A 13627-nucleotide genomic window follows, 5' to 3' on the forward strand; every position below is an offset into this window, starting at 1 on the left:
TACTAACACACTTCCTGGAAAATGGCTTTCTATATCCACACATGCAAATTACTAATTTTAATAATGTAAAATAATCACCTGCATTCACACATGAATGTAAAATTAAGAAGAGTGAAAAGAGAAACATACCTTCCAACTGATCAATAGTGACACGGATTGTTTTCTCAGACCTCTCTGCGAACTCGGCTCTTGTCTCGGACTATAAACAAAAAGCATTTTGATTTAGGCAGGTAAATAAAGTATCCAATCAAAATGAAGTATGGAAGTTTTCTGCCATTAATTAGGTATCCCAATGAAAGCGCACAGAGGGGTATCACTTTTGAAATATTGACGAAATTCGAAAAAGTAGTATGACTTTGATGTTAAATAAATCGTATTCAATCTTAATTAATACTTACAAAATTTATATTGTTTGAAAGTACTTGTTTTAATCTATGTATAAGTGTGTTTATAATTAAAATTAATGAATTAGTTGCCGAGAAAATGCGATTTTAAAACGGTTCTAAAATCCCGTCGAGCCGATTTCCGCGCGTTGAAAACCTCATCGGAAAATCCCCATCAGTTTTCAAAACACGATCGCTCGATTACCATTGGAGCTAGCGGATTAATTTTTGTTGTATGTTATCAGGCTTTAAATAAGCTTTAATTTGATACGAAAATCGTCTTCTATAAATAGGTTTTTCGTAACGAAAAGTCAATTTTTGTGACAAAAATCCAATTTTGATTCACCGTTTATGGAAAAATATTATGGATTTTGGTATTAAATTATAGCTAAATCTACATTGAAATCGATAAAACATAGTTTACAAACGTATTGTGCATGGTAATTGTGCGAACTACATTTTAAAATGGTGCATGAGGCGTAAATCCCGTTCAAAATTTTAAAGATCCAACCATTATAATCCGGTGAATATTGTAGTGAGTAAAATATTGTACTCTAAAATACGCGCGTGTTTGTTGTGGCGTTTTCCGTTAAATACATTAATGCACCCTATCAGCGAATGGTACGTTCCATATTTTGAACACGTTGTTTAGTTTTCCTCGCTCGGGGTCGACCGGCTCGACGCGAGATGTGTGACAGCAGCGATGTCGGAGATTGACATGTCCTTTTCCGTCGTAGAATATCTGGTTTTACACATTAATTTAACAACTTAAAATTGATGTAATGTGCGGAAGATTTATTATGCAAGTATACAATGCAAATGCGTTAGGTTAAAATGTACCGAGGAAATTTATTAAGCTAATTTACCAACGTTACATTTGACTCTGTATACGGCGGCCGAAAGTCATTAACTGCGACCGAAATACTTTAACGGGAGCGACTACTGATCGCGAGTAAGCCGTGACTTGGCCTAAACTTTAGCTCCGTATTTCAATTTAATAACGTAATAATACGAAAAGAAAACAATTTTTATAATGTTATATATACTATTCAGGTAAACAATTAATTGTTTTAATTAACATTGATTATTTTAAATGAGTTTATTTTGACCCATATTGTGCGTTTGCCTTAAAAAGAGCATATCTTACTTAGCAGCCCGGCTTAGATTTGGTGTCATAATCATATGGGCCTAAAATCTTGTTTTACGTATTCAAAAGTTATATATAATAGTATTTATGATTGAAATTATAAATATAAAGTATATTAAAATATTCTAATAATTACACTTACCGAAAATTAGTGTAAAAGAAAGGAAACAGTACACACCGTTTTTAACATACTTTTTCATTTGTTTTTTTTATAATTTTAAATTTCACCATTAAAAAAATTTGTTTTTTTCATATACACATTTAAAATATATTTATTAATGAAATATACACTACATTCTAACAAGTACAAAAAAAATTAAATGAATTAGTACAGTAGTTCAAAAGTTACAGATCATTGAAAAATTGCAGTTTTTTCATTTTTTAGGGAATTCCAGCAAAAATGGGCGTTAAATGCTTTCCTACCACTTTGCGGACCAATAATTTAAAAAATAGGTTTCGTTGAGGCTCCAAAAAAAATAGAGTTGTACAACTCTGTGATATCTATAGGTTTAACAAAATTCAAAACTTTTAACTAATTATTGTAAAAGTTATAACCTTTTAAAAATGCTTCCAATTTCAACTGCAAAAAACACCATTTTTAGGCAAAAAATCGTATATTTTTTTACCACTTTAAATAACCATAACTTTAGAACGGGTAATCGGATTTCAATCATTTAAATTGCAAAATGCTAATTACATTAAGTTCTTTATGGTTAACTGAAAGAAAATGTAAAAAAATTAATCTGAATTTTTTCATTGGGATACCTACATTAATGGGACAAAACAATGACAACACAATAACTAAATTTAAAATGTATAATCTATGTAATAATACCAGGGACTATACAACTATAACCTTCGATGACAGGAAGGATGAGTATTCCCTGGAACAGCTAAGGTAACAATTAACAATAGAAAACATAAATGGTGTATGAAGGGACAAGGGCACAAAGATAATTACAAGGAGCGAAACAAAATTTAGCATTCGCCTCGAATCTGCCCGAGGGAGAAATATTTTGTGACATTTATCATATAACATTTTAGTTGTCAAAGAAGTGGGAACTGAGTGATTTTTAATTTGATAACTGGGCAACAAGAAACATTCACCAGTGTTTTTAATCCATAAACACTCCCTACTACTAACTCTAAATTAATCTTCTCTTTCACATCAAAATAAACAAACCTCTGTCATCTTTGATGAAAGTTCCTTAATTTTCTTTTCAAACATGTCCTCTTTCTCGCTGGCAGTCTCCTCAGCCCTCGACAGTTCCTTGACTTGGTTTTGTAGGAGTGATGTTTCTTCTGTCAACTCCTGCACTTTGCTGTTGGCGACAAATATAATATGGTTTTAAATTTGTTGATTCAATGAAATTTACACTGGAGTACATTTCTTCACAATCGTACATCCAAAATTTAGAATATTGCCCCAAATTCTTGTCTAATAATTGAGAAAGCATAAACAGACGGCTGTATCAGAAACAAGGTGTGGTTAGCACACAATGTTTTTACCAACGCACCACTAGAATATGTAGCTATTGAGTTAAAAGTCATTCTGAATATGCTTAGAAACATTTATTTGACTCAATAGCCACGTAGTCCAGTGTTCTGGTTTTCTCTAAACTCTAAACACACTCCTTTGTTACTGTACATACAGCACACAATTGAACATTTTAAAAACATATTTCTAGTAAAAACAATCCAAACTAAATTAATAAATAACATTATGTGTTAAGATTTAACATGTGTCAAACATGTGTTATTATAACAATGCAATAACATTATATGCCCTAAATCATGTTAATTCATATTAAATAAACGCATCATTAAACAACGAAAACATATTCTTGCTCAATCATCTATGGTTATGTTAATTATGACAAAAAATGTTAGAACTAAACCAGATTTCTACATTAATGGATGCTGTAAGAGAAAAGATTGTAGTTAAAACATTCAAAAACTAAAGTTAAATGACAATTACTGACCAAATAAGGTAGTAATGAACACAATATGGTGGTCAAATAATAAAGTACAGTACTATGTACACAAAATGGTAGGTTCAGGTTAGATGGACAATATTGTACCAATATGGCACTTGGACACAATATGGTGGTCAAGTAATAAAGTACTATGTACACAAAATGGTAGGTTCAGGTTAGATGGACAATATTGTACCAATATGGCACTTGGACACAAAATGGCAGTCATGTTAAACGCACAATTATTGTACCTACAAAAACAAAATGGTGGTCATGTTTAAATGGAAATATTGGACCAATATGGCACTTGGACAGAAAATGGTGGTCATGTTTAAATGGAAATATTGGGCCAATATGGCACTTGGACAAAAATGGTGGTCATGTTTAAATGGAAATATTGGACCAAATAAGGTACTGTACTAAGACACAAAATGGCGGTAAAGTTAAATGGAATGTCACTTTGCAATGGGATATTGATTAGTACTAAACGTCACTAAATCCATTCGTAAATCATGCGTTTATGAAAAACAAAGAAATGTATTATTATTTGTTACTTCCACAATTCAACACCCTATAATAAAAGTGTAAATGTACGGACTATATGTTAGAAGGGATTTTCCTTGCATGTAAGTAGGGGAATGCTTTGGTATCCTGACTTAGTATGTAAGCTGTAAAAAATGCTAAATTAGAAATGTATTAAGATGATTGTTATTATTATTACTGGTGATACTATTAACTCCATGAAGATTGTTGCTAAACTTCAAGCGCGTGTCGAAATCCATGCTGCTGCGGTTTTAGAACAATCACTAAGAAGAACAGCGCATGCAAATCTACTGTAAAACGGCAGTGTGTTATCAAACTATTGCCGTGACAGCACCTAACCTTTCTGCCTGACTGGCACGCTCTTCAGTACGCTCCAATTCACCTTCTGTTACGGTCAACTTTCGCTGCACCTAGATTTTAATGTATGAAAACATGTATTTATTTACTCGAATTAAAAAAGAAGGCAGGATCAGTAGATTTAGGCAAACAGATATCTATTCTGGTTATCTTGCTCCTCGGGGAGAATATGGCATTTGTCGATTCATCCAGTAAGTTAGGCACGAAATAGACTTTATATTATTTTTATTATTTTATGTTTAAAGAATATATAAATTTGTACTGAAAACAAATTTTGTTCATTTGCAAGTCAAATTCGATTTCATAATCACCAGAATAATATCTGTTGCGTCTAATCCTACCAATTCTGCCTTCGTGTATTATGTAATCAAAACCATAATCTCACCTTTTAGCAACGCTAAGTTGTTGATCATACCTATCATTTTCAGCTTCAAGTATCTTATTCTTGTTACTCACCTAGTGAGTAGGAGGGATAAAACAAACATTTCATTGATGAAAAAAAAAAAAATTAAAAAATGTACCAGAAAAGATGTACTGTACATGTAGCAACAGGAATGATATTATATTATACACGATGGTCAATAACACATTTGATAAAAATATGTTCAAGTAAATAAATGCGTGGTTTGTATCCAGAAAATAATTGTCTGTTTTAATGTATTGTAGTTTGTTGACTGCTACAAAAAATATTGTATTTGAGAAGCGATTGCCAGATGTATTGGTAATTTACATATTGTTCATATTTGTGCTGTGGTTCAAATAGGAAGGTACTGTAGCTCTTAAGCGTGGTTCCCACTAGCGACGCAACCCAAGGACGTAACGCAAGTGAATTGACTAATCACAAGCGATGGTTTATTCGCTTGTGATTGCTAACTGTCTATAACTTCGCTTGTCATTGGTTAAAACGCTTGCGTTGCGTTTACGTCTTTGCGTTACGTTCTAGTGGGAACCAAGCTTAAAACTAGCCAACAATTTGGTAGTGACCACATTTTAAAACTTAAGTTTTGTGCAATAGTGTGTGTGTATTCTGTATATTAATTTTTGTATATTTTATATTTATCTGTTTTTTTCGTACTATTTGCCAATCTTGAAGAAGAATTTCTATTGTTATTTTATTATGATAATAATTGACAAATAATGCATTTATTATTCAATGTAAATTAGCTTTAGTCTTCCCAAATAACACTTGAATATTTAAGAAAGTTAAAAGGTAAAGGTTGTCAAAGGTCAAGAAAGTATACAGATACTATTAATTGTTCAAATAATTTTTCCCTCAAATGAATTTTCTTCAATTATAAACCGCAATTAAGAGTAAATTATTATCTCATTTGTTGCCATGGTTACTGATTGTTACCTCTTCAAATTTGCGGTCAGTCTCCTCTGCAATTTCCTTTAACTTTTGTACTTGTTCCTCCAAAGAAGCAATCTGGAAACAAACATCAAACAAATTAATAAAATACTTCAAAATAATTTGCTTATCGGTGAAATTGTATAAAGCTCTATACATTATCAATTTTATGTGACAACAAAATGTTATGTGCCCATATATAGACTTGATGATGATCATATCACTACCATATTTGGGCATATCACTAGCATACTTGGGCACATCAGTTTGAAAGTGTAGACAGAGCTTTAAATAAATGTTTGCTTACCTTCTCATCATCTGTATTGCTGCGGTTTTCCAATACTTTCCTCATCCTATAAAATAAAAATAATATGCGAGCTTGAAACAGTGATGAGAAGAAAAGTATTGTATTAAACCAGACATTATGCTACCCCGTGTCTATGGATATCATGCGTCCAAATTATCACTTCATTCAATACAATTTTGTTTGTAAATTAATTGTAATTGTATGGAAATATTTTTCCAGTAAAAAAGTAATATATTTTTATTACATTGCAACTTCCACGCCCTCCTAACAGACACCACGCCACGGACAATATGTACATACTGTTGGTATTTGTCGCAGCCAGACATAAGATCAAAGGACTAGTACAAGTTCCTATCTTGGCAAGGCAAGCTCAGTGTCCCGATGGCCTTGCTTCTAGTGTATATTATGTTAATAGGATATAAGTATTCTATCCAGGGTAATCTAATTTTCAAATAACACTAGTGAGAAGAATAGCATATCCTTTATGAATATTTAAGAGACAATTGTACTGCATATAAAACATTATTCAAATACTTCTAATACTAACTATATTACTTTAATATAATAAATACAGTACGGTATATTATCATATCATGTTATTTTTCATTTTATTATAAATATGATCATACATCGTACACAGGACCAAAAGATTTACATCCCATTCAAAGGATGATGCAAAGCGAGTATCTTGTCCAAGGATACCACATAGAGGAATCGAACCTATGCCTCTTACATGCTAGTTCAAATCCCTCATCATTATGCCACTCTACTGTATGTTTTGATGTCTCTATGACAAAATGAATACAAGCTGTGATATAATGATAGCAAACGTCAGACAGTACACAAACCTGTCACCTTGCATTTCTTCAGATTCTATTGATCTTATCACACCCTTTTAATTTCCGATATAATCGGTATCAAGTCCACTGAATTAGACCGTAAGGATTTCCTATCTGATATGATAATCATGTTTATTGCAGTGTATACTGTAACTTACTCAGTATAACATTCATCTGCTTAAAGAGAAATTTAAATTTAAACCGCATATTGTAGCTTGTCACATGTAGAATCTGTATCTATCCTGAGCGGAATTGGCTTATATTCCAGGGGAAGGGCTGGGATTTGTGGATGGGTGGAAAGAGGGTCGGAATGCATTATCGGAGTAGGTTTCCATGTGTATGATCAAAAAATGACCGGCATAACAATGTGAAGCATGCAGATGTTGTTACAATCCAGTGTACATAATGGAAAAGGATTTGTACAATAACTCTGTACCTCTATATCATCTATGGATCTTTAATACATTATTAAATATTTGAGATAATAATTAATGGAAAAGAGTGCATGTTACTCATCTTTCTACTGTAGATGTGTTTAATTAACAAGAGATCCCACTAGACTACAATATAGATGGTAACACTTTCTAATTAACTTGCTAAATACAGTACTTTTTCAAAGAAAACATGTCATCAACTAATATTTTCGTAAAAGGTATCAGTACAAAATGATTCTATTCTGTAAAAAGTCATTTTGAAAACCAGAGTGTTTGGAATTAAATGTTAATGATTATTATACCTCTATAGTAAGTAGTAATGGCATAATTGAAAATTTAAATGTTTTTAATAAAGGTAAGGAATTAATTTATAATTTATCCATTAATGGCTAGAGATTACCGCCAAGCCAAACTGATAATTACTGTCAGAATCCAACAAAACAAAAACTGTCGCTGCAACAAAAAAACAAGGCTTCATATTGAACTCGTAATGAAAATATCCTAGTACTGTAAGGTGGGTGTGGTGTGTTGGGTGGGCGTGACATGTGTTGGGTGGGCGTGACATGTGTTGGGTGGGCGTGGCCAGTGTAGGGGGTGGCCTGAGAAGGTTAGGAAATGGGAACCTACAAAAGCTTTTTATTTTGAACGTGTTTGTCGTGGTCCGACATAAACATTCATCAATTTCATCAGTTACAATTCACCGGTGCGTGTTTATCATTACTAAGTTTGTGCCAGTAATTAGGAGAAGATACGTTGTATTACAGTATTTCATGATCACACAATTATTAACAATTTTACTTAATACTAAATAGTATAAAAGAAATCAATTTCTGAAAGCGTGTTTGGATACTTATATTAATCTACTTTCATCTCTAAATAGAAACCACAATGAAATGTGATAATTGACTACAGTAATAGAAAAATTCTTTCCAGGTTAGTCATTTGTATTTAGTACAATTTGCATATAGCCCAAGGGATTAACTTAACAGTTTTAATTTAATACTAAATTGAATACAATAGTTTCATTGTATAAAATGCTAATAGTGAATGAGGTAATAAAAATGAATTGGTTGAATTTACTTTTAATGTGAAATGACGAATAGTAACAAGTTTATTATCAATTCACTAAACAATAAAAATCATAGTCTCCATTTCATTCTTTAAAATCTTTCTTTAAAATAATCTGGGCTAGCATACTGTACCTGAATTAGGTTGTGTTAAGGTAGGAGGGAAGGGAGGCAGGGGGATACCCACCTACAGTACTACAAACAAGGCTTATTTTAACCTTTGAACTACACTTAATCCTTGCACTCCATTTAATTTTACCATGTAACAACTATCAAAGAAACCTAAGACTTTCAATGACAGCAGAATATAAAATAATAAGATGTGTCCATATGGACATGATGATGTCATATCACTACCGTATTTGAGAATATCATTACCATATTTGGGTACAAAACACTTTTTTTTGTCATTGAACTAGTTAGTTGATAGTGTAGACAGATCTTAAGACCTTGTTTATGTAATACTGTATATCCTCAATTTTAAAGACCATGTAATATTGTACATCCTTAATTTACAGTAATTATGATAATCCTACAGACCCAACCCAAACAAATTGTAATATAATCGGATCCTGTAACAAAATTGAACAAACAATTTTTGTATCCACCAAGTTTCTGTGAGTGGGCAGTGGCGAAAAAATGTTACCATCACCCGAGGTTCAAGATGCACTAAAGGTCAACGGTGGTCAATCAAATAAACACCTTTGTAGCTAAAAGTTACACAGCGATAAACGGTTACAACTACATACTAATCGTTATTTTCATTTAACCGTTTCTGCTGCCAAAAATTGGGGAAAAACTAATTAATTCACATGGAAAATTAATCATCTATTTTTATGCAGCAGAAACACTACCTATGTCTACTTGCAACAGGCAAACTCTGTTCAACACCGGATACCTGTGGGCTTTAAGAAATGATAGTATTACTGTACGAATATGTTTTGAATCGTTAAAAAAAGAAATTAGGACCTTTTTAACCTCTCGATAGTTTGTTTTTTGGAAGACTTTCCGGTTTTTAAAGAGTCTGGTATTGAGAGAGTTGATTTTAGTTCAAAATGAAGAATGTGGTTTGCAATATAAAACAGTGAAACCCCTGTTTTAATTTTCTATCCATATGAGTCTTCGATTTTTCACACTTCATCAAGTTATAATGGTAAATGCAGGAGCCTTGCTAAGTACTATTACTCAACAAGTTTCTATTCAAAGAACTAAGTCTCTTCCACAATAGAATTCACTAAGAATACTCAGCACAGCAAACAATGCGTTGTATAATTAGCCAACAGTTTGGGATAATAGAACCGCTTAAAATGTTTGTTAGTCTCTGATTAGATCATGGACTATGAATGGAATTTGGTGAAACTATAATGATTCAAGTGGGGTTTATTCAAATCCTTTATACAAACGCATTTACTACAAAGGACTAGTAGTAGAATAACCATTCTAGAAAAATATATTTCAAACTATAAGTAATTAGACTATAAAGCTCTGTCTACACTATCAAAATATGTGATATGCCCATACTGTACATGGACATGATGATGTAATATCACTAACATATTTGAAAATATCACTACCATATTTAGGCACAACACACTAGTTTGATAAGTGTAGACAGAGCATTGGTAATCAAATTTCGATTCTGATAACAGTGTGCATTATGTTTATTGTGACAGTTAGCTGGAAACGTATTGTAATAGACGGCTTTTAATTTGCGAAGACCGAAAAAAGTCATGTCAATTCATTGTATGCATGCCGGGATGTTGGGACACACTTCCTTGTTCCACACATAGACATTTACGACATGGTTCGGGCAATGAACAAGTAGGTTAGCTCAAACGATGCGTCGTTCGTTGTCGTAGATTGAAAGCCCCCTCATTAAACTATATAAACCGGTCCTTTTAATGAGTATATTGTAACTTGGTTTTGACAACCACCATCACTTCTCTATGTCATCTTTAGGAAAAGGTTTATCACCTTTATTTAAACTCGAAATGATAGATTTTCTCCATTTTTAATCATATCCTTAAGCTCTGTATACACTATCAAACTTTATGTGACAACAAAATGTGATGTGCCTATATATGGACACGGTGATGTCATATTACTAGAATATTTACAGTAGGCACATCACACTTGTCAGAACTAGTTTGATAATGTAGACAGAGTTTTTAAGATCACATTTTTTATCATCATCTATATTTGGCGAGTTGCTGGATGCATATGAAATAAAAATCAGAAATTCCAAATGAAAAACTAAACCTTTAATGTGGAAGTACTAATAGACTCGAACCCCGCACCATAGGATTTGAAATCAACAATCTCAACAACTGAGCTGTTTTTATTTAGTGTGTAAGTGTCTACACTAGTGTGCTGTTGTAGTATACTGACTAAGTTATTTTCAATATACTTATTTAAAGTATACACTAAGTTAACTGTACAGTATTTTTATTACTACAAGATGCAACTGTTAAAACTACCCACTTATACCAATATTAGTTTATTGTTATAATAATAATAAGTTTTTATAGAAAGCATTCAAATAAAAAGCTTCATTGTTGCACTTTGTATTATATCTTGAGGTTTACAAAGCTCTACCAGGTCATGTCAAAAGACTTGTACATTTAGGGATCTTCTTGGAATATTTACTACAAACAAACGCTGTGATCAGGGCGTGAAAATTAGTTGCACACATGGTTTTACTACAGTATTGTCACCCTTTAAAATTAAGTACTGGTATGCAATGATAAAATGGATAATACCTAACAACTTTTAAAATTATAGTTAAACACAGTTATTTTTCTAAATCATTTAGGGTTTTTGTATAAGATTTAATATAGAAGGAGCACCTTTAGAAAAATATGATAGACAATTTGGTACGATACGATCTGAGGAAGCCAACTCTAGCATGTCCAACAGTTGTGTAAAAGCGTCTGTGCCTTCAATTAACAACACAGCAATTGTATTTTGTTTGTTTTTTAGGTTTTGCTTTTTAGTCTAATCTGTATTCAAATAAAACTAAATATTAACTGTAACTGGAATTTTTTTAAGGAATGTAGTACCAGAACTTGTGAAATGTTATGCTGTATTTGAACAGAAACAGTATACATATAAAATGTTGATTTAATATAGTAAAATTGTTCATGGTTGACAGCAGCAACAAGTGATAATACATGATTCAAAAGATTCTCAATCTGTTTGTACTACACTCTATAATCAATGCACACAATGCATCATAGCATAGGTATTGATTTCCTGATGATAATAGACTTTTATACAGTTGACAAGGTTCTTTCTGAAACACTACAGTGATACCTCAAGCAGGGTCAAAGTCATGCTACAAAAGATGAACTCTAGACCAGTGCATGACAACACATTTCAACTAGTACACCGACTGCAACGTACATAATGTAAGCCTACGCAGGTCCTAAACGCCTCACTATCATTGTACCACTGCACATGCCTAACCCTACTAGATGCTAATACACATTTAAGTACTTCTAAATATAACGGAACCCAACCCTCTAAATATTCCCCTCTAAATAAGTAGGAGTACAGTACTAAAGTGTAATAACTCAAAGCTTGGTTCCCACTAGCGATGCAACGCAAGGTACAGTATGTGATTTGACCAATCACAAGCGATGGACTATTTGAACCGTGGCTTGTCATTGGTCAACGTTGCACTAAGTCCTTGCATTGTGTCTCTAGTCGAAACCACTCTTTATGGCATGTGGTACAGTAAGTGTTACTGACATACTGTCTGTGTATTGTTTAGTAGGACTGGGCTACACTGTAAAACAATGTCCTTTTTCCTGTGGTATGTACTATATTGTGATTTAATATGTCCTGTTTTCGTGCAGCGGCTTTAGCCAGCTATATTCCCAGAGGACATAAGCATTCAGAAACAGTTACCACACGCGAAGCTTTTACTAATTACTGACACTGACAGAAATGAGAATTTGTAATCCACTTGTTGCCATATTTACCTGTCACTCTCTTCTACTCTCTGTTCAAGCTCTTCAACTTTGGATGTCTGAGAAGTTACTCTTTCCGATGCCTTCTCATACTCGGTGTCTAGAAGCTGAATTCGTCTATTGAGGTTGTCTCTCTCAAGCTCAGCCTACAAAGATGGATAAAAATAAATAAAAGGTGTACACACAATTATCAGTGATAACATAGTAGGACTTGACTAACCTTCAAGTTCACACTTAAGCCGTGTCTACACTATCAAACTTTATGTGACAAAAAATTAATATGTATCCATATTGTATGGACATGATACAGTATGTCATATCACTACCATATTTGGGAATGTTACTACCGTACCATATTTGGGTATATCACAGGTTTTTTTTCTTCAAACTAGCTTGATAGTGTAAATATACCTTTATATTATAGGATATCCATTCTACCCCACCCACCCCACAAATCCCACTCCCAGTAGATACTAACACAGCTTACTACATCTGTGCAAGTCTCTTGTTGAAACAATTACTATATTCTGATTGATACAGTAGCTATTTTCATAGCTCCATATTATCAAACCTTGAACAGTAAACAGGACTGTAGTACCAAGTTCATACAACAAGGAATGTACAAATCCCTTGTGTTGTTCTAAAACTGTGAAAACCCATTCATGAATGAAATATTCACCAACACCAATCAATACTGAGATGATTAAATGATCCAGTCCAGAAGATAATAATGAAATGAAAACAAATTAATTCAGATTGAGAGAGAACGCTATAAAGACTTATTGAAATTCAATCAGAGAACTATCAAAGATGGAAACTTGATTGTGTTGTCTTCTCCCATACAAATGTAAAGACGAGGCAAATTGAGCGGAATATCGGAATATACTGTTATGAATTAGATACAAGTTACAATTTCAACCTAGATAGTCCCTTTAAAATGGGTGTCTCTGAGTAGGGGTTGGCTGCAGTGTTATAACATACTGTTTACTGTACTGCCCTCGTTTTGCAGGAAAGTTTCTCCTTTAAGCTCTGTCTACACACAAATGTGATGTGCCCATTATATGGATGATGTCATATCACCATACCATATTTGGGCACATCACACTTTTTTTGTCAAACTTTTTTTGTCAAACTAGTTTGATAGTGTAGACAGAGCTTAATTGGGATGTCCCCTGATTAGGGATGTCCCCTGAATAGGGATGTCCCCTGAATAGGGATGTCCCCTGAATAGGGATGTCCCCTGAATAGGGATGTC

General features: G+C 33.0%; 1 protein-coding gene across 5 annotated transcripts in view; it reads right to left on the reverse strand.

The window, feature by feature from the left end:
- The window catches only part of LOC140062962 (uncharacterized), a 37963-nt gene that overhangs the window by 8795 nt on the left and 15541 nt on the right, over positions 1–13627 (reverse strand). For 4 of the 5 annotated variants that reach the window (XM_072109358.1, XM_072109355.1, XM_072109359.1 and 1 more), the window contains 6 exons: positions 12385–12518; positions 6062–6107; positions 5761–5832; positions 4389–4459; positions 2714–2852; positions 130–199 (listed from right to left, as the gene is read on the reverse strand). In XM_072109358.1, the coding sequence (XP_071965459.1) occupies positions 130–199; positions 2714–2852; positions 4389–4459; positions 5761–5832; positions 6062–6107; positions 12385–12518 (532 nt within the window). Of the gene's footprint in view, positions 1–129; positions 200–2713; positions 2853–4388; positions 4460–4791; positions 4863–5760; positions 5833–6061; positions 6108–12384; positions 12519–13627 lie in introns of all 5 variants that reach the window. The other variant, XM_072109357.1, reaches the window with a different exon arrangement.

The sequence above is a fragment of the Antedon mediterranea genome, chromosome 11 (assembly GCF_964355755.1).
Source record: "Antedon mediterranea chromosome 11, ecAntMedi1.1, whole genome shotgun sequence".
NCBI lineage: Eukaryota > Metazoa > Echinodermata > Crinoidea > Comatulida > Antedonidae > Antedon > Antedon mediterranea.